Source organism: Eleutherodactylus coqui, chromosome 12 (assembly GCF_035609145.1).
Source record: "Eleutherodactylus coqui strain aEleCoq1 chromosome 12, aEleCoq1.hap1, whole genome shotgun sequence".
Lineage (NCBI taxonomy): Eukaryota > Metazoa > Chordata > Amphibia > Anura > Eleutherodactylidae > Eleutherodactylus > Eleutherodactylus coqui.
The window spans coordinates 36,590,395-36,611,340 of NC_089848.1; the positions used below are offsets into that span (position 1 = coordinate 36,590,395).

At 44.1% G+C, this 20,946-nt stretch overlaps 1 protein-coding gene across 3 annotated transcripts in view; it reads right to left on the reverse strand.

The window, feature by feature from the left end:
* The window catches only part of STX17 (syntaxin 17), a 52,583-nt gene that overhangs the window by 13,475 nt on the left and 18,162 nt on the right, over positions 1-20,946 (reverse strand). For 2 of the 3 annotated variants that reach the window (XM_066585697.1, XM_066585700.1), the window contains exons 3-6: positions 16,741-16,806; positions 4,908-5,112; positions 3,448-3,542; positions 942-992 (exon numbers count right to left, since the gene is read on the reverse strand). In XM_066585697.1, the coding sequence (XP_066441794.1) occupies positions 942-992; positions 3,448-3,542; positions 4,908-5,112; positions 16,741-16,806 (417 nt within the window). The remainder of the gene's footprint in view (positions 1-941; positions 993-3,447; positions 3,543-4,907; positions 5,113-16,740; positions 16,807-20,946) is intronic. The other variant, XM_066585698.1, reaches the window with a different exon arrangement.

A 20,946-nucleotide genomic window follows, 5' to 3' on the forward strand; every position in this document is an offset into this window, starting at 1 on the left:
CGATCTGATGCATTGGATTCCAGTGCATCAGATTACATGAACGTATTCCTGCGGCATGAAAGCATCGAGCAGGCCCAATATAGGGCAAAGCGCTTTCACGCCGATCCGCAAAGATAGTCCTGGAACTATCTTTCGGGTCGGAATGCGTCGGCCACTGCATGGGATCCTGTGGGAGTCTATGACAGCGGCCGGAGAAGGGAGGTGGGAGGGAGTTTAGCAGCATGACCGCAAAACTCCCTCCCTCTTCTCTCCTCCCCTCCAGCTCTTTGCAATGGGAGGGGGTGGGACAGGGTGGGCCAAACTCCACCCCGGCCTGCCTCCTCCCATTGCTGGCTGCAAATAAGGGGTGGGGAGGGGCGGAGCTAAGCTGCACTGTGGATTGCGTTCCGCGGCAGTTGGGCGGATGGCGCCCCGCGGCAGTTGGGCGGATGGCGCCCCGCGGCAGTTGGGCGGATGGCGCCCCGCGGCAGTTGGGCGGATGGCGCCCCGCGGCAGTTGGGCGGATGGCGCCCCGCGGCAGTTGGGCGGATGGCGCCCCGCGGCAGTTGGGCGGATGGCGCCCTGCGGCAGTTGGGCGGATGGCGCCCTGCGGCAGTTGGGCGGATTGTGTTCGCTTTTCTAGCTGGGCAAACAATCACCCTGTCCTCAAGTACTGAAGGACTGAACAACTGCTGTTTAAACTTAATGACAAGTGAATGAACTAGCGACTACTTTTATGCAGACAAACTCAGTGACCAACAACAAGTATACAAATAGTGCAGAATGGCGTTTACACGTAACGACATCGCTTACTTTCGCTCGTTTGAACGAATTTTGAGCAGCAATTGTTGGGTATACATAGGCCATAATACTAAAAACCCAACTTGGACTTCACTGACTGGTAAGAGGAAAATTACTATGAGGCTATTCAAAATGTACTTTACCATAAATCCGATACTCACATGCACCAGGTGGGAAAATTCATTTATAATTTCATTCAAGTCCAATAAATCCTGGAAAAATGGAAGAGTCAGATTTGTATTTTATCCAAAGAAATTCAGCAGACAGATAAAAGAAATCTAAGAACTTGATTTATAGGCTTGGCAAGTAATTATTGGAACGGCATCTGCCACCATAATACTGATTTAACCAATCATCCTAGAAGGCTATAATGAAGCCTGGGCTACTCTGTTTGGGCTACTCTGTGATTCCCATGATTGCCACCGGTTTCTTATACACATAGTAATTAGAATGATAATCATTTTTATAAAGCACCAACACAACAGGGTAGAAGTACCAGCAAAACCAGACATTACAGAGTTACAAGCTAATTGACAATTCAAACAGTAGGGGTGATGGCCCTGCTCACAAGAGCTTACAATCCACGACACATTAATGTTGATCAAACCTGCCAATCTTGGCAGAACCAGTCAACCATCTATAGGGGCCTCCTGACTCTCGGCTCCCTTCCCTTGTCGGGGAATGCAGGGTCCAGCATGCACAATCCTTCTGTTCTCAGGGACGATAGACCACTACCAGAGACCTTTGGACAGCTTACCCCTCTCTTCTCACAGAGTACTCAGCTGAGTGTACATGTATATGCGGCGGTGGGGGGAATTGCTCTCTGGTGACAATTAAGTGGGGTGTATGGCAAGCTTGAAAGTACCTTTACACGGTATGATGGTCGGTCCTATGCTTGGTTTAGGAGCAATAGTCATTCAAGTGAGTGGCAGCGGAGCGGCTGAGGATTATTCCGCCCACCCGCCTCCATGTACCGTAAACAGAAGTTTCTCAAACATTGGGGGGCTCCTGTTTACATGGCCTGACAGTAGTTTGTTTTTTACTTCTGCTAAAAACCAAGTGCGGCCACTCACGCACAGCAGCGCGGCAAAGCCCGACTCTGATAAGTAGCGACTTGTCGGCAACCGCATGTACACGGCATGATTACCGCCCAAATGTGCTGTTTGTAGTGATAATTCGGGTGATAAATCGTGACATGTAAAGGCACCCCGAGTCACTAGGCGGTCCAGCCCGAGTCACTAGGCGGTCCAGCCCGAGTCACTAGGCGGTCCAGCCCGAGTCACTAGGCGGTCCAGCCCGAGTCACTAGGCGGTCCAGCCCGAGTCACTAGGCGGTCCAGCCCGAGTCACTAGGCTGTCCACCCCTCCTAGTATACACAGTTTAATTGACAGCTATACTCACCTGCTGATACGTGGCTCATCGGAGCGCCATCTCACCAACTCCGGACCAACAAAGAACATGAGTTCTCCCTAAACGGTACTAAACCTTCATCAACTGTGCTAGACCATGTTCGTGATTTGAGTTCTTTATCAAATATCCTTATTTGTTTGCTTGTTTTTGCAACAATTGATTTTGCCATGATTTTGGATTCTTATGATATTGAGAATCGACTAATATACAAGCGGCACTTGTACTTCCCTGCGAGGTCTGCTGCGTTGCCACCTTCTGTGTATCTGCATATCACAGTCTCTGGTTTTTAGATCTATTTTTATTAATTAGGTTTTGTATTTCAATAAAGATATATATGTTCTTTTTTAAGTTGTTTGTGTGGGTACAACGTCCAGCCTGATCTATGAACAAGACTATGCTGCGGAACTTGAAGATCTGTTCGGGAACAACTGGCAAATCATGTTCTGCTGCTCAGAATTTGGTAAAAGATCCCTCTGATAAGCCATTTAATTAGTGTTGTTGCGTGCCAGCTACAGTCAGAAAGTGGGGTCAGGCGGGGTCGTCACGACTTCAAGCATGGTCTACGTGATTATGTCATTGGCGCTGGGTACCGATGAGTTACTCTATCCTGTCATAAGTTCCCTTAGGGGTCATATGTTGGGAATCCCTCAGTGTTTGATGTTCCCTTCTTCTCTTCCCTACAATATCTCCCGCGGTGTATGGACTGATTGATCATAATAATTCTGGGCTCCCCTCTACACGACTGCGGCTTCTTGCCTGAGATGTCTGGTGTGGCAGCGGGTCATCATCAGCTAAGTGCCAGTAGTGATACTTTTACTGTGGGGCTTATTCCCCTTCGCCTAGCTCTGTTAGCATTTTCACCTGATATATCCTTCCCTATCCGTCGCTTGGGGCCCTGACGATCAGCTGATTGCACGCCCGCTGGATTTCCTACTGAAGTAGGAGGTGGGGTGTGCATGCATGGCCATCACTTTTAAACTTCAGAGCTAATTAGCATCCATCATTCGTCATAAGTACTGTGTGCTTCAGATGAGCTAAACATGATGCATTCCACTTCAATGAGGAAACTGAATGATGGTATTGAGTTCTCCACAGGGCTTACCTATAGGTCCTACGCAGGCTGTAACTGCACCTGGCGTATGCTACCCAAGGGGGCCCAATGGGAGACCACAAGTACTGGAAATGTCATTAGATACTTGGGTCGGATAGATTTTGCTCCAGACACCCGGACAACAAATGAAACATTCTGAAATGTACCTTTTCTAGTGTATTCCACGATTCTGAGGCGTTGGGATGCGGAATCTGAATGAGCTGTGCATCAATCTGGAGTTTGGAGCTACTCCCAGAAGGATCTAAATGTGATTGCAACGTAAAAGTTAATGATGGGATGTAAACATGAGGAGCGCAACACTAAAACCAAGAAAAGACATGCTCAGCGAAAAGGACATTAAATCTACTTATAGCATGTGCTGTTTGGTAATCAGATTAGAGGGCTCCTTCACATGAACGTGATTTCATTGCATATTATGAGAGGCATGGCGGCGTGATACACGGTGAATGGCGTTAACGAAAAGTACATCGCAGTATGCTCTACTTCACAGCGTATCACGCAGGGACAGCCCTATACTTTTCTATGGGCAGTGTATGCAACGCTGTCCATACGCCATACATACGCAATGTCGCTTTAAGACAGCAGGGAATAAAAAAAAATGAAACAAGTCATATGACAGCGTGCGCAAGATACGCTGCCACCTTCAGTGCACTCACTGCCATACATGGCGACAGCCGGCTCACACGGGCCAGTAAAATGCTGCGTGACCCACGGTCGTGTAAATGAGCCCTAACAGTCCTAAAGCATCAGCACCGTTTGTTGCTTGTTGTACAATATCAGCCGCACTTCCACGATGCTATCTCTATACATTGCTCTTCTATTTAAGCATATTGCTCTGTGCAGTCCGTCTGTCTGTCTGCCGCACTGAAGGGATTCTATCGAGTTATTTGTTTGGGATTCAGCAAAATGGAATGATCCTTGAAGAACACAGACTGAAAATATTACATGGAGCTTCCCTAACACTTCCTCCACATGTCACAGAATCCGGAATTTGGCTAAACAGCCCTACTGTCACTGCCAGCACACCTTTACTGCAGCTGGTTTTATCCTGACTAGTTAGGGTTAATAAAGCCTGCAGATGTTGGCGGAGGTAGTGGCTGGTGATTAACAGCTAACCAGTGGGATAATTAATTATGTCTGCCGCTGTGCTGTCTGTGTTGATTGACAGCTCTGATAGCCAATCAGCTTCTTTCCTTTCCCTATATAACCCGGCTCATCCTGGCCGTAAGTGCTGGTTATAGTTCAGGTCTTGTCAGCTTGCTCAGTTCACCTGTCTGGCTCCTGTCTTCTGGTTAGTCTGTCTGTTTGTTTTATATTCTGTGTATTCTCATCAGTTACTGTTTGTCTCTGGTTTCTGTACGCTGGTTCCCCTCTGACTCAGGACATTGTGCAAGTAGTGGGGTCGTCCCTTTCGGGACGGGTGCTCAGCTTTGAGGCGGGATCTGTCAGAGAGGTTCAGAGTGCCCACTTCTGATTTTTACCCTTTTGTTCAGCCTTTTCCTGCGTCTAGCCACCTGAGTAGCGAGCCTACACACCTGTCCTCACTACTCTTGTACCAAATCACCCCATGGTTTTGTCAGCAGTCCAAGACAAACGTGACACCTACCTCTTGCATCTACATTGTTTGGCATATCAAACAGATTTTTTTCATGTAAATCTCCAAGTGCTTTCGAGTGAATTTCCAAAAAGTCACTTATTGATGCTGAAGCCGTATCTTTTACTGGTTGCAGTACTTTTCTCAGGGCCTCCGTATCTTCTTTCCTTACCCTCAGAAAAAGAGTTTCCATGTCTTGCATGTTGGCCCGAAGCTGCTGATGAAAGTAAGACAGAGAAATCCTCTTCAGTGTCTCACATTACATTGTTATATGCAGGATTACATTTAGAACACCCGGAATACGAGGCTTTCGATGGGCACTCTACCACGTTTCTAGAGCATTTTATAATGGATGCGGACTCAAAAAACATTCTGAAGACCAAGTATTTTTGCCCAAATTGTTGAGGTTTTACGATGAGGTTTTCAGCCAGGACTCTTTTTCAGGGGAAGCACATTAAAACCGAAAAGAAATGTAATTAAAGTATAGTGCAAGATTGATGAGACACACACAGGTTATTAACCCCTTGAGTGGCGGGTTTCCTACCACCCTGTCGTGCCCACCAGGGCAGGTTTTTTAAAATGGTCTAATCATTGAATTTCAACTAATTTTGCAGTTGCGTCTCAAGAGCCATAACTTTTTCATTTTTCCATTGACATGGCCATATGAGGGCTTGTTTTTTGCGGGACAAGTTGTGATTTTTTTTTAAACAGGGGGGAGGAAAAAAAGAAATGGGGAAAAAAGAAAAAAAGGGGCCATGTCATTAAGGGGTTAAATAATGTATTAACTTTCTTCTCTGGGTCATTACGACGCATGGATACCACATGCGTGATTGTATTTTTGATTTTTTACAAAGTAAAGGGAGACAAGTGTTTTTATTATTTTTTTTTATAATTTTTTACCTTTTTTTTTTTTTTATTTTATTTTTTTGTCCCTTTAGGGGACTTCCACAGGGACCCATCAGGACCCCTGATCACATTCCAGGGGTCCGATGGTGACAGCCCTTTACATGCTGCAGTCACATAGACTGCAGCATGTAAAGGGTTAACACAGCAGAGATCGGAGGTTTTCTCTGATCTCTGCTGTAAGAGCTGGTACCTAGCTGTCCTCTGACAGCTAACAACCAGCTCTCCCTGCCACAGAGACCATCAGCTTGCTTCTGACAAGCCGATGGTCTCTATAGCAACCTGTAAACAAACCAGTGCAGGAGCTTGCCGACATATCGGCAATATCTTCTGCTGGTTTTTCAAAGCCCTTGCTCTGCTCTATGTGGGACTGTGCAGGCAGAGCACACTGTCACAGCTTGTGGCATTGTGCTCTGCAGCTCCCATAGTGATACATAGCCCGGAAATCTTCCGGGCTATGAGCAGTGGAGCTCGTCCAGGAAAATTTTCGGGCGTGCCACTCAAGGAGCAGAAGTTGTCTGAAAAGTTGGTGTCCTTTACATCTGCATGCATGTACAATGAAGAATTCTTAGTAGTTTCTATGATGATGCAGTAAAACGTTCTACAGCCATGTGGTCACCGCTCAGGAGGTGAGGGTACATTGTCTCCATTCCCCGCAAAGTCTCTTTGCCAATTATCACAAGGAACAGTAAAGTCCTTGGCAATGTTTCCGAGCCACTAAGCAAGTGAAGTTGAATCTCTAGCGTGCCATTGTTGTTCAGGAACCGCAGCCACCTGATATGGTGAAGCCTGTGGAGTACGGGGAGTGTGTTCAGCAAAATTTAGGCCAAGATCAGGAACTATCTGCCATCATGTGGTCTACAGACAACTTAACCTGTCAATATTCAGAGAATTCGAGAACCAGTTAGATGAGAAGTTACAGAATGGCTTAACAAGACAAGATGACTTGTCACACATCCAAACAGAGCATGAAGGAAAGTGGTTCTTTCTTTGGCAATGGTGTGAAGATTGTTGGCGAACACCATACCCTTTAGGAGGCCCCCCGCGGAAACATGTGCCGATGTAAGTCTACTGATCTCGGTGACCACAGAGCTTTCCATATGTTCCTGCCCCTGAAGAAAGAGCCACTTGACCTTGGAAGGTTTATTCTGCATCTCAGTGTTATCTCCTTATCTGCATATAATGCTCTATGGTTCATCTGCTCAATATGGCGAAGGGCAAGTACCATTAGTTGTTGACAAACTTCCCATTCCTCAGTTTTGATGTGGCTCAGCAAAATAGAGGAGAGAATGAAGATGGAGTATCTTAAGGCTTGTATTAAAGGTACTCGTGACAAGTTTTTAATATCATAGCATGACTGGATCAGATTTTAAAATTCTCCTTAACATGGATTTCTGTCTGCCCACTGATGTTATCCTTAGCTAGTGTTACTACTGCACCCCTCCACTCTCTTATTTCATCCTTGCCTTCTCTCCCACCTTCTTTGATTCCTCTCTCCATCCTCCCCTTCTCTCCCCCCTTCTTTGATTCCTCTCTCCATCCTCCCCTTCTCTTCCCCCTTTTTTGATTCCTCTCTCCATCCTCCCCTTCTTTGATTCCTCTCTCCATCCTCCCCTTCTTTGATTCCTCTCCGTCCTTCCCTTCTTTTCCCCCTTCTTTGATTCCTCTCTCAGTCCTCCCCTTCTTTGATTCCTCTCTCCGTCCTTCCCTTCTCTTCCCCCTTCTTTGATTCCTCTCTCAGTCCTCCCCTTCTTTGATTCCTCTCTCCGTCCTTCCCTTCTCTTCCCCCTTCTTTGATTCCTCTCTCCATCCTCCCCTTCTCTCCCCCCTTCTTTGATTCCTCTCTCCAACCTCCCCTTCTCTACCACCTTCTTTGATTCCTCTCCATCCTCCCCTTCTCTTCCCCCTTTTTTAATTCCTCTTTCCATCCTCCCCTTCTTTGATTCCTCTCTCCATCCCCCTTCTCTACCCCCTTCGATTCCTCTCTCCATCCCCCCTTCTCTACCCCCTTCTTTGATTCCTCTCTCCATCCTCCCCTTCTTTCATTCCTCTCCGTCCTTCCCTTCTCTTCCCCCTTCGATTCCTCTCTCCATCCTCCCCTTCTCTTCCCGCCTTTTTTGATTCCTCTCTCCATCCCCCCCTTCTTTGATTCCTCTCTCCATCCCCCCTTCTCTACCCCCTTCTTTGATTCCTCTTTCCATCCCCCCTTCTCTACCCCCTTCTTTGATTCCTCTCTCCATCCTCCCCTTCTTTCATTCCTCTCTCCATCCTTCCCTTCTCTCCCCTCTTCTTTGATCCCTCTCTCCATCCTTCCCTTCTCTCCCCCTTCTTTGATCCCTCTCTCCATCCTTCCCTTCTCTCCCCCATCTTTGATCCCTCTCTCCATCCTTCCCTTTTCTCCCCCATCTTTGATCCCTCTCTCCACCCCCCCTTCTCTCCCCTCTTCTTTGATTCCTCTCTCCAGCCTTTCCTTCACTCCCCCCTTTTTTGATTCCTCTCTCCATCCTCCCCTTCTCTCCCCCCTTCTTTGATTTCTCTCACCATCCTCCCTTTCTCTCCCCCCTTCTTTGATTCCTCTCTCCATCCTCCCCTTCTCTCCCCCTTCTTTAATTCCTCTCTCCATCCTCCCCTTCTCTCCCCCCTTCTTTGATTCCTCTCTCTATCCTCCCCTTCTCTCCCCTCTTCTTTGATTCCTCTCTCCATCCTCCCCTTCTCTCCCCTCTTCTTTGATTCCTCTCTCCATCCTCCCCTTCTCTCCCCTCTTCTTTGATTCCTCTCTCCATCCTCCCCTTCTCTCCCCTCTTCTTTGATTCCTCTCTCCATCCTCCCCTTCTCTCCCCTCTTCTTTGATTCCTCTCTCCATCCTCCCCTTCTCTCCCCCCTTCTTTGATTCCTCTCTCCATCCTCCCCTTCTCTCCCCTCTTCTTTGATCCTTCTCTCCCTCCTTCACTTGTCCCTGGGAGTCCTACTCTTCCATCTCCTTTATGATTATCAGAACGGTTTTATAATTCAATACCATTATACCAAGTGCCTGAGGATTCCAAACTCTCTGGATTATTTATATCAGATTTTATGATGTTCGTGTCACTTGATATATTTGATTGGCATTCGGCTTGCATGCCAACACTTTCATAAGCATATTTTTCTATATTTGAAAATGTTAAATAAAAGAATTTATTAAACTATAGAGCCTGGAAAAATACAATATAGTGCAATACTGGTATATTGCAGTATATAGTATGTGCAATCAGATGATTGCCAGTTCAGATTCCTTGTGGGGACAAAAAAAGTGGAACGCTTAATAATGTTTTTTTAATTAGTCAAATTAAAAAATATTAAAAAGTTTCAAGAAACACCCTGTCAAGACTTTAAAACTAGACCTTTTAGATTGTGTTTTGCAGCCTTGATCATCATGCTATCCAAAGTCTCGCTTTTCTAATCTTACGGCTCATTTACATGTAAAGACAAACTTTCAAACAATTGAAAGATTGACAGTTCTAGTGATCATTTTGCATAAAGTGCTAATGGAAACTAATGTCCATTAGCACTTTATTAGCTTCATTTGCATGTAAGTGAGCCTCCAGGAGCTGCTTGTCGAACATGGCAGGTGATCTGAGCTCTGCAATCAGCTCCTTTGTACTTGCAAAGGTTGTCAGATGAATACAATGTAATCAGCGCTCTCACGCAGAATACAGTGTGCAGTCCTTGTCATCTAATATCCCGCTGAATCATGGATTTTAAGCTCACCTTAAAGTCATCGTTTACCCGAAGAGTGAATGATGGTAGAATTAACACACAACAATTATCGCTCATATGCCATTGTTTGAACGAATTTTGAGTGATAATCGTTGCGTGTACATGAAGCTTTGTTCAGCTGTGTGCTTTGCATCTCCAGGGATTAAATTACTGAAATCACCTGCTCTCTGGCCAATAACAGTGGTGGTAGTTCTATTTAAACTCCCAGCCTGTAACTTCTGTGTCTGAGTATTGTAGCTTATTTAGTTGACTGTGCTAACCATTGCATTGATCTCCAATCCTGTGTACTGAACTCTGCTTGCATATGACTTTAGGCCCATTTTCCATTTACGATGACCGCTCAAAATTCGCTCCATTGACAGTTTGAGTGACAGTTTTGAGCGATCATCTTTGCATAACTGTAAGTAGCTAATTAGCTACTAAAGAGTTAATGCAGGCAGAGAGGGATACCACTGCGATAGCTCAGAGAACAATGCAGCTGTTTTGTATATGCAAACAGCTGCATTGTTCTTGGCGCTTTTAGCTGGTGTCCCGCTGAGAACTGCCAGTGGAATACCAGCTGAAAGAATGCCATCAGCAGCGCCCGTGGAGATACCAGCCTGCAACGCTGATGAGGCTCATCACTAATTTGTAGCTGGCTAGAAACGAGCGATGCATGAACAGTGCATGATGGCCGCGCATCTGGACGCAATGATTATCTTTTGAGCGAATTTTGAGCAACAATCGTTATCTAAATGGGCCCTAAGGCTGCTTCTCCCATTGGATTCCAGACCCAAGAACTAACATCATTGCTCCCCCCACCTTATTTTTCTAGAGCTGCATTAAAACAATTACATTGCTGTGTCCATAAAAGTCCAGTTTATTAAAATATCACATTGCCATCAGAAAGAAAATGCGCAGTGCCCGTTATTGCGCCATTTGGTATACATCGCCTTCCTTCAGAGGTATGTATTGGAAGATCCTCGAAAGCACATTTCAAAAGTAGTGTCAACCTTTACCAAAGTCTAACGAGGTCTGTGATAAGACTGTTGGCAGGCGCTTCGTTTACTCGTGACAAATTGTTACAAAAGCATTAAACATTCATACATTTCCTGCAGTCTAATATCTAAAACATTTTAATTACATTTTAATATGCCTAGAATGATAACAAATGCAGGTAATTAGGCTGTGTAAATAAAACAGATAACGATTCCAATTACCAGCATTGATTAGAAGTTGTTGTGCATATATTTGGCTAAAACCTTCGGCTAAATGCCTCATCTAAATATTGACTCGGCTTCCTGATGCATCGCAGGCGCCTCGTCCGAAGCAGAACTGTGCGGAGAAGAACATTTCATATCCCAACATTAATCTGCTTTGTCTATAAACAAACAGAACACAAGTCCATCGGCAAACATTTAGAGCGCTTACAGCAAACACGGATACATGTAATACAGCTCATTATGGTAAGGGCCAGGCTATTTAATGCAGACACTGGATTCCACTAAACTTGGCGTTAAATCCTTGTTGTGCAGCAAATGTAAAACACACATCGTTACACTATTTACTAACAGCTAGGAAGGCCTTCCGGTCCTGTGATCTACATTTACATGTACAGATATGAAGGTAGTCAATGCAAAGAACCATCCACAGGAGCTGAGCCCACGCCGTCTGCGGCAGGAGCCGGCTATAATACACTGCAGGGCTGCCACGCCGTCTGCGGCAGGAGCCAGCTATAATACACTGCAGGGCTCCCACTGCAATGGCCACTAAAGGCCCATTTACACTAGGCAAGTGTCCGGCAAACGATGCCCAACACATGTCCCCGTGTCTCTGTGCTCCTGCACAGGAGCTAGCACAGCGGGCTCGCGCACAGAGCGGCCAGCAGGGGGTGGTACAGTGCACAAGATTTCTCTCCTCTCGCTCCCCCTCTCCATTGACATAACACAGCCGCTGTTCACTACTGTTTAAACTGTATAATGAGCTTCATCGCTCATCTTTTATGCAGCATAAAAGATGGACAATCAGCTCATCGCTCCTCGTTAAGTTTAAACAGCCGCTGTTTCAATAGCGAACGGCCACTGAGTATCTCAATGGAGAAGGGCGGGGGAACGAGAGGAGAGAAATCTCCTGCACTGCTCCACCCCCCTGCTGGCCACTCCATGACCTAGCCAGCCCTGCTAGCTACCGTGCAGGAGCGCGGAGACACAGGGACGAGTGTCGGGCATCGTTTGCCCAACACACGCCTAGTGTAAATGGGCCTTTAGATGTCAGTCAGGGTCAACTGCAACATCTAAATAGTTCACCAGAGGTTCCCTTCTGTAAACCCATCAACTTCTCCCGTCCTCTTTAATACAGTGTCATCATCGTTAGAAGCCCCCCCCCCCCCCAATTATATCACGGAGAAGCGCTGCAGATAATGATTTTTTTCTGCAGTTTTAACTAAAACATCAGCTGATGAACGAGCGTTTGCTTATTCCATTGGTTGATTGTTAGCGTATTTACTCGGCCCAATATTAGGGCAATTACATGTTCGGGCAAACACTTAGGCCATGTAACAGTTCCTTAAAGGGGTTGTCCGGCCGTGACAAATGCATCTATACACTTCTGTATGGCCATTACAACAGCTGTCACTGTTCTGGGTGCAAGGATGGATGTTATTGGTTTTAACTTTTTTTTTTTTTTTTAAATCTTTACTGCTGCCAATGCTGCCCATTCATTGCAATAGGCGGGGCCAGGAGAGACGGCCTATGAGCTCGATGGAGGTGGATAGGGCCAGGAGAGACGGCCAAGGAGTTCAACGGAGGTGGGCGGGAACAGGAGAGATTGCTTTGTTTGTTCTCCATTGTTTGTCATCGGGAACGTGCCCACAGAGGGGAGAGGTGCAGGGCATTGTGGGAAGGCAGCACAACGGCACCATCTTTGAAAGCTGCTTTCCACAGATTACAAAGTTAGAGAAGGACATTACAGCGGATATTCCTGCCATTTTGAGCCCCTGTATGCCGTGCTTTACAATGCTCAGTGAAAGTGTCAGGGTAAAATTCTAAGTACAGCACCAATCGGGCCCACCCCACTTGCCCCGCTGCCGGCGGAGAGAAGAAAACACCACACGGAGGTCTGGTATAGTTTCTCACACGGGACATGGCTGCGCTTCGCGCTTTATTACAGATTACATGAGATCTTATACCCTTTGTCTCATCACCAGCAAGGGGTGATGGGCTCATAACCATATATGGGAAGTCCGGATTTCCGGCCTGAGACAGTGAAAACAGTCGTTATCTTGCTACGGCGCCTCTGGCTTATGTACAGAAAATCACGTATTCAATTAACTCCAGTGCAAAGAATCACCCACTCAATTCTAAGAAAGCGGCCAAGCATGCATTCTCCATATATGGGAAGTCCGGATTTCCGGCCTGAGACACTGAAAATCATATAACAGTCATTATCTTGATACTGGCGCCTCCGGGAAAACAGCCAAGTACACGCGGCCTTCGTGTCTGGTTCGGTATCATCTCTGAATTTCTAGAAACATCTCTCTCAGCCTTGCAAAGCCTTGGAATATCTGATGTTAAGGCGACAGATTAAGTTTTTTCTTATTTGGAATTGAATAGAACTTGCATATAGGTATAAAAGTATAAAGAACATATGGCAATATATACATATACCCTCACAAACGCCCCTAAAAAACTTAATATGGAGATCAAGTACCAGGCCTTGCACTCTTCCTCGGTCGCCTCTCCCTTGCGTCAGGGTTTCTCCACTTGCCCGTAAGTCCCTACTCCTAAGAGGGGGGATCCCTACCTCACCTCAGAAGGAGGCCATGGATTACCTGGGCTTATTTCCGGGCATCCATACCCTCTATCTGTACGAGTTAACACCCCGCAGGGTGTGCCCTCGCCGGAACCTAAGGTCTTCTGCACTAACCCTAGGCAAATGGGAATTCCACTGACAGTCCATCTTATGAGACCAGGGCAGGCGCAGTACTAGTACATCTCTCCATTCTTCTGGTAACGTACCTGGCTGGCATTATCGGAACTGGCTCTTCATCTTTTTCTTTTTTTTTTTTTTCAAACAAGGGAAATTTTGGTCACATTATCCAGTCCCTTACTCATACTCTTTTTGATCAAAGGGATAATACACATAATACACGTACAGGAAGTTACATACCCCACCTCTTTCTGCTAAAATCATATCCACGGCCACTCTATTTTGGAACGCCATGGATGCAGTGGGCCCTAACTGGTCAGCTAACCCTTGCAAAGCATCCCTGGTGTAGTTTACAAACCTCTGCTGATTGTAATAGATATAATTCATCCAATCTACATTATTATTAACAGTGACAATAGCAAATAAGGACTCACAACCTGCTTTAACCTGATCTCTAGAATTAAATTCATCTGGCACCCCCCTTGGCACTCCTATTACATCTATGTGTACATGTGGATCAAAGTTACCACCTGGAGCGTCAACTTCCCTCTTAGCACGATGCAGTGTTGGATTCTCACCCTTAGTGTAGGCTTCATATTGCACATTTGATTGTATTAATTTGTTCTGAAACAGGGGGCTAGTGTACAGTAGTCAAAGGTGTGTGTTAGAGGAATTGTACCACATTATAGCATGTAATTAACACATATGCTGGGACCTTGCAACATTCATTTTCAACCCCTGTATAAGTAAGAATATACCTTAGAAATTGCTATATTTCCTGCCTACTAAGACAGTATAATTAATTAAATTCATTTCAATTCATTTTAAGCAAGCAGAGACATTCTCCAGGGTCAGCACTTCATTCTCTCTCGCTGTTATCTTCCAACCTTGAAAACTAAACACAAGCTCGCAGCTACATGTCAACAAACCCTTCTCCCCTAAAAGCAAGCTCAGTTAACTATTTGCACATACAGTATATACATATATACACACACATATATATATATTATCTATCTTGTATTATACACCTTTTCTTCTTTCTTTGCCAACAAATCACATGCATTGTAACTTTCTTCTCGACTTGCTTGTTCCTTCAGCACTTTCTCCCTACCTAGCTGTCAATATAACCTTCAATAGACACTCTCCTGACGCCCTCTTGATCACTTACTGTACTTTTCAACATTTCACTTACGGATACTTTCTTAAACAAATAATGTGTACATACTTTCTCTGACTGTCTCTCTCTCTTCCTCCCTGTACTTTCTAGCAAACCTTGATCTTCCAAGGCACCTCTTGGTCCTAAAGACCTCCCTCCCAGACACCATTTTTGTAATCTACCGTGCGGGTCGGTGTCACACATTTTCATAAGTTTTCTTACATTCTACAAATTCATCCACACGGCGGCAGCCCTTGAGGGGCTCTGTCTTCTTTAATAAGGTCTTACGCATATTAGAACAACAACAACAATAATAATAACACGCTCCATAGAGTGCATCCCTCTTAATTTTCAAATTGTCAGCCCCTTATATACCGGCAAAACAACCAAGGGTCCCTTCTCTTTATGGAACCAGCCTCATAAAATGCATCTCTCTGAAATCAAATCGTTAGCCCCATATATAAGGCAAAACAACCGAGAGTCCCTTTTTCTATGAGACTTATCTCATAGAGTGCATCTCCTCCTCAGCTAAACCATTAACTAACTAAACTAAAACCGAGGGTCCCTTCTTCTATGAGACAAAATGAAAAGAAAGAGAAAAAAAATTCTGCAGATACAACAAACAACCTTCACTATTGCTAAAACACTACGGACTTCAAAGTACAAATAAACTACAGACTAGTTTCCGGGTGACCGATTGGTGCGCATATCACGGTCAGTGGTCCATGACGGCAAACCCGGAGCCCACACGAGTTACCGTGTAGAACTCTTAACCCAACCCGTCCGGTCACAAACCACAGATAGTCAGTCCTGCTGCAAGACTCTCAGCGTAAAACACAACATAAATATATGCTGGTCTTACCTGGAGTTCTTGTGAGTTGATCAGGCTCGGTTTGCAGCAGGACGGCTTCTCTGCGGCGTGGATCCGGGTGGAATGCGTTGTAGGCTCTGGCTTTGTCGCCCCACGTTCGGGCGCCATTTGTCAGGGTAAAATTCTAAGTACAGCACCAATCGGGCCCACCCCACTTGCCCCGCTGCCGGCGGAGAGAAGAAAACACCACACGGAGGTCTGGTATAGTTTCTCACACGGGACATGGCTGCGCTTCGCGCTTTATTACAGATTACATGAGATCTTATACCCTTTGTCTCATCACCAGCAAGGGGTGATGGGCTCATAACCATATATGGGAAGTCCGGATTTCCGGCCTGAGACAGTGAAAACAGTCGTTATCTTGCTACGGCGCCTCTGGCTTATGTACAGAAAATCACGTATTCAATTAACTCCAGTGCAAAGAATCACCCACTCAATTCTAAGAAAGCGGCCAAGCATGCATTCTCCATATATGGGAAGTCCGGATTTCCGGCCTGAGACACTGAAAATCATATAACAGTCATTATCTTGATACTGGCGCCTCCGGGAAAACAGCCAAGTACACGCGGCCTTCGTGTCTGGTTCGGTATCATCTCTGAATTTCTAGAAACATCTCTCTCAGCCTTGCAAAGCCTTGGAATATCTGATGTTAAGGCGACAGATTAAGTTTTTTCTTATTTGGAATTGAATAGAACTTGCATATAGGTATAAAAGTATAAAGAACATATGGCAATATATACATATACCCTCACAAAAGGAAGGCATTATTATTATAAATAATGGACCCCGTGAGGCTGGACAACCCCTTTAAGGAAGAACCTCATTGTTATCAAGACACAACAGCTCATCAGTATATCTGGTACTGCAGCTCGGCCTCACCTAATGAATAGGGTTGTGCTGCAGCATCAGTGGGGTTAGCGGTACTCAAACCCTACCACACTGAGACAAGGTAGCCCATTCTAAGGGCCCGGAAACAACCTTGAATGAATTGCAGACTATCTATCTATATATAATTCTTCTCAAAATACAAACACAGCCTGGTATATAAGACGGGGAGTTCAGCATGGCCTGGTAAAATGCTTATGGACAAGGAGACTTGAAAGGCGAATAGCCTTAAGAGACATGAGCCAGAATGGTAGCCAAAGACAAGTGGATAATCCAATAACAATGTCCGTATTATTCTAGGCTTTTCATAAATATTCCTATAAGTGGAAGATGACTTAAGTAGCTGTGGAACATCAGATGTAACTCACCAGCACGGTACGGCCAGCATGGATGTGCTCCTTGTGCAGCTCCTCCCATGATCCTAACCTTCGGTACTTTAATGATAGAAAAAAACATAAAGTAAGAGATGATCACATTGGAAAACAAACCATCATAAACAGCCGAATATGGAAGGATAAAACATCGGCTTCTGTCCTAAAAACACAACCCGCTGGTATGAATTGCTGCAAAGCATCCCAGAAATTTGTTTCACTGCGGACATCTTGCTCCAAGAAAATAACTTCTTGAATTCTATGGGAGGGTGTTGTGAGCCCCGTGTAATGCCCTGTGGGCACGAGGGGGAAGAAAAGCTCAACTTTAATTGTTAGCCTCTGATGAGGGACTTCAGTGCTATAAAAGCAGGGCCCCTTCATCTTCTGATAATGAGGAGAGGTCTGCAGACCCTCCCCAGGATACACAGCACAGGCTGACTGTCCCAACTCCTCATGATCTTCAGGGTCAGAGGGAAGATGCTATGCAATATATTTAAGATCTATATATATATAAAGCTGAAAGCCCTCACTGACTCACTGACTCGCCAAAAGTTCTCCAACTTCCCGATATCGTAGAAACATGAATTTTGGCACGAGCATAGATTATCTCCAAAATAGGAAAAGTAATTGCGTCCCAACTCGATTATTCAATTCTAGCGCAAAAGAATTGGCGTCAAAATTTTACGTACGTAATATAAATCTCACTTCCCAATGTCATAGAAACGTGAAATTTGGCACGAGCATTGATTATGTCATAAATAGGAAAAGTTAATAGGTCCCAACTCGATTATTCGAATTCTATGCGCAAAAGAATTAGCGTCCAAATTTTACGTACGGAATGTAATTTTCTCACTTTCCGGTGTCATAGAAACAGGAAATTTGGCACGAGCATTGATTATGTCATAAATAGGAAAAGCTAATGGGTCCCAACTCCATTATTCAATTCCATGCGCAAAAGAATTAGCGTCCAAATTTTACGTGCGGAATGTAATTTTCTCACTTTCCGGTGTCATAGAAACGGGAAATTTGGCACAAACATTGATTATGTCATAAATAGGAAAGGCTAATGGGTCCCAACTCCATTATTCAATTCTATGCGCAAAACAATTAGCGTCCAAATTTTACGTGCGGAATGTAATTTTCTCACTTTCCGGTGTCATAGAAACAGGAAATTTGGCACAAGCATTGATTATGTCATAAATAGGAAAGGCTAATGGGTCCCAACTCCATTATTCAATTCTATGCGCAAAACAATTAGCGTCCAAATTTTACGTGCGGAATGTAATTTTCTCACTTTCCGGTGTCATAGAAACGGGAAATTTGGCACAAACATTGATTATGTCATAAATAGGAAAGGCTAATGAGTCCCAACTCCATTATTCAATTCTATGCGCAAAACAATTAGCGTCCAAATTTTACGTACATAATCTAAATCTCTCACTTCCCAATGTGATAGAAACATGAAATTTGGCACGAGCATTGATTATGTCATAAATAGGAAAAGTTAATAGGTCCCAACTCGACTATTCAATTCTATGCGCAAAAGAATTAGCGTCCTAATTTTACGTACAGAATCTAATTCTCTCACTTTCCGGTGTCATAGAAACTCGAAATTTGACACGGGCATTGAATATGTCATAAATAGGAAAAGTTAATGGGTCCCAACTCGATTATTCAATTCTATGCGCAAAAGAATTAGCGTCCAAATTTTACGTACGGAATGTAATTTTCTCACATAGAAACGTGAAATTTTTCACGAGCATTGATTATGTCATAAATAGGAAAAGTTAATGGGTCCCAACTCGATTATTTAATTCTAGCGCAAAAGAATTAGCGTCGAAATTTTACGTACGGAATCTAAATCTCTCACTTCCCAGTGTCATAGAAACATGAAATTTGCCATAAGCATTGAATATGTCATAAATAGGAAAAGTTAAAGGGTCCAAACTCGATTATTCAATTCTAAGTGCAAAAAAATTAGCATCCAAATTTTACGTACGTAATCTAATTCTCTCACTTCCTGATCTCATTTTATATAAAGGAAACGTCGCATGGTTGCCTCCACGTGGGGTTTCCTGGGTAACGCAGAGAACTATGCAAAATGGTGAACATATGTTTTTCCTCAGTATCTCTAAAGTAACCACGACTTCATAAGATTTTCTGTGTGAACACCAGATAAACCCCAGTATCAAATTAACTCGGGCGAAGCCAGGTATATCAGCTAGTTATATATATGACACACACACTGACATGGAAAGTTAGAAAAATAAACATTTTTATGAATATTTGGTGTATCAATAAACCAAAAACAGTCACCAAAAACACCCCGATTTAACCCCTGAGCGAAAGGGTATCAAAAAAATTCTTCCCAGATAGTCCAATAGTCATATTTGCCGTTATCATGAGACTCTTTAGCCATGGACCTTTACCAGCAGACTTGTGTGGCTCCACATTACAGGACCTGAACACTTATTTTCGGTCAGCAGAGCTGTATCCGGCCTGGTTTTTGTGGGGTAACGCAAAGTTTTTCTTAGTACCATTTTGAGGTATATACAATTTTTAAGATGTTTTTTATCCTGTTTTGTGAAGCAAGATCGTCAGTAAATGGTTATTTTGCCCCCTTTTTTTGTGTGTGTTTTTTATTGTGCCAGATATTATATTATAGCACAGGTTGTTATGGATGTGTCTATGCCAACTATTAGTAGTTATTTCCAGTATTTAAAGCCTTGTGTAAGGACTAAAAAAAAAATTGAAATTATTTTTCAGTAAAAACATTTAGAAGCCACAGTCAGCAACGACTGCAGTATCTGCAGGTTAAATCGAGTGATTAGATGAGCAAGTCCTGATGGTTTTACTCCTTTTCTGGGAGAAACCCCATATCTAACAATCGGAGAGCAAATGTGATAACATGAACAAAAATTCATGTCACCTCATCCCATTCAATTAGAGAGGGAAAGACTGAACTACCTGTGACATATTTGTGGTCAGGGACACAGCATAGAGCAGATGAGGGTTATCATATTGAAGGGCAATTTCAAGTTGCAGCATCACAGAAGAATTTGGGATTACAAATTTATAGCCACGTTTGATATCCTCAAGAATGGAATGAACCTCAGCCTGGGATTCCTGCATAAAAGTGGAAAATATGAAAGGTCTGAAGGAGGTCAAGAGGGATGTCCTCTTCCCGATCATTTTTTTTAACTTCATAAAAATTCAGAACTTGACTTGTAATAATGTTGCCATCCACTAGGTGGTGCTGCATCTCCTACCATGTGCAGGTTGAAGGACAGATAAGACATCATAAAACTGTCACATTCCTGAGCTCAATGGACTGATTAAGTATTTATGTCTCAGCTCAGTTTGTCTGTTTAAAGTTTTGAGTGCAAAACAGTCTCAAATTTGTGTGTGAACATTTGTATTTCAATCAAGTTGGTTGTCGTCTCTGCATTTGAATATTATATATGTGCCCCATCCGAACCAGTTCTGTTTTAGCCTGAGGAAGGACCGATAGAAGATCCAAAAGCTCGCTGTAATATCATGTATTTTTGTTAGCCATTAAAGGCTATCATATCTACAAGATTACTTGGTTTCTCTCACTGAGAACAATCACAACTCCTCTAAGACAGAGATACGCAGGAGGATCACAGATGGTCTCTGCTGCCGCTGCTGTCCTCTGCACGCACTGCTAAAAATGGACAGCTTTAGCTCTTATGTTGTCATTTAAGCCCAAGAATATTATCTTCAAAATGACACAAAATCATGTCCCTAGCCCTAAGAGAACCGGAGCTGCAGCTGCTTGTAGAATGAGCTCTGCTGATCCCAAACTGTAACAGAGCTCCTCCCAAACTGTAACAGAGCTCCTCCCAAACTGTAACAGAGCTCCTCCCAAACTGTAACAGAGCTCCTCCCAAACTGTAACAGAGCTCCTCCCAAACTGTAGGGGGTTAAATGAAGAAAATCTGGTTTAGATAGAAATTAACCAATAGAAGAAAAAAAAACATCATACGGCCGTCAGATTAAAACTCAGCTTGCAATCATTTGGTGTAGATCTCTAGAATATCCGCACATCTATAGAAAAAAATAGTAATTTGTAAAACTGTCCATAAATAGCAGAACTTTATACGGATCATAAGCCAGAGTCACTTGAATGCAATACCCTCTGGTGAGACGCCGAACCAATGAATGACATCGGATTCACGTTCA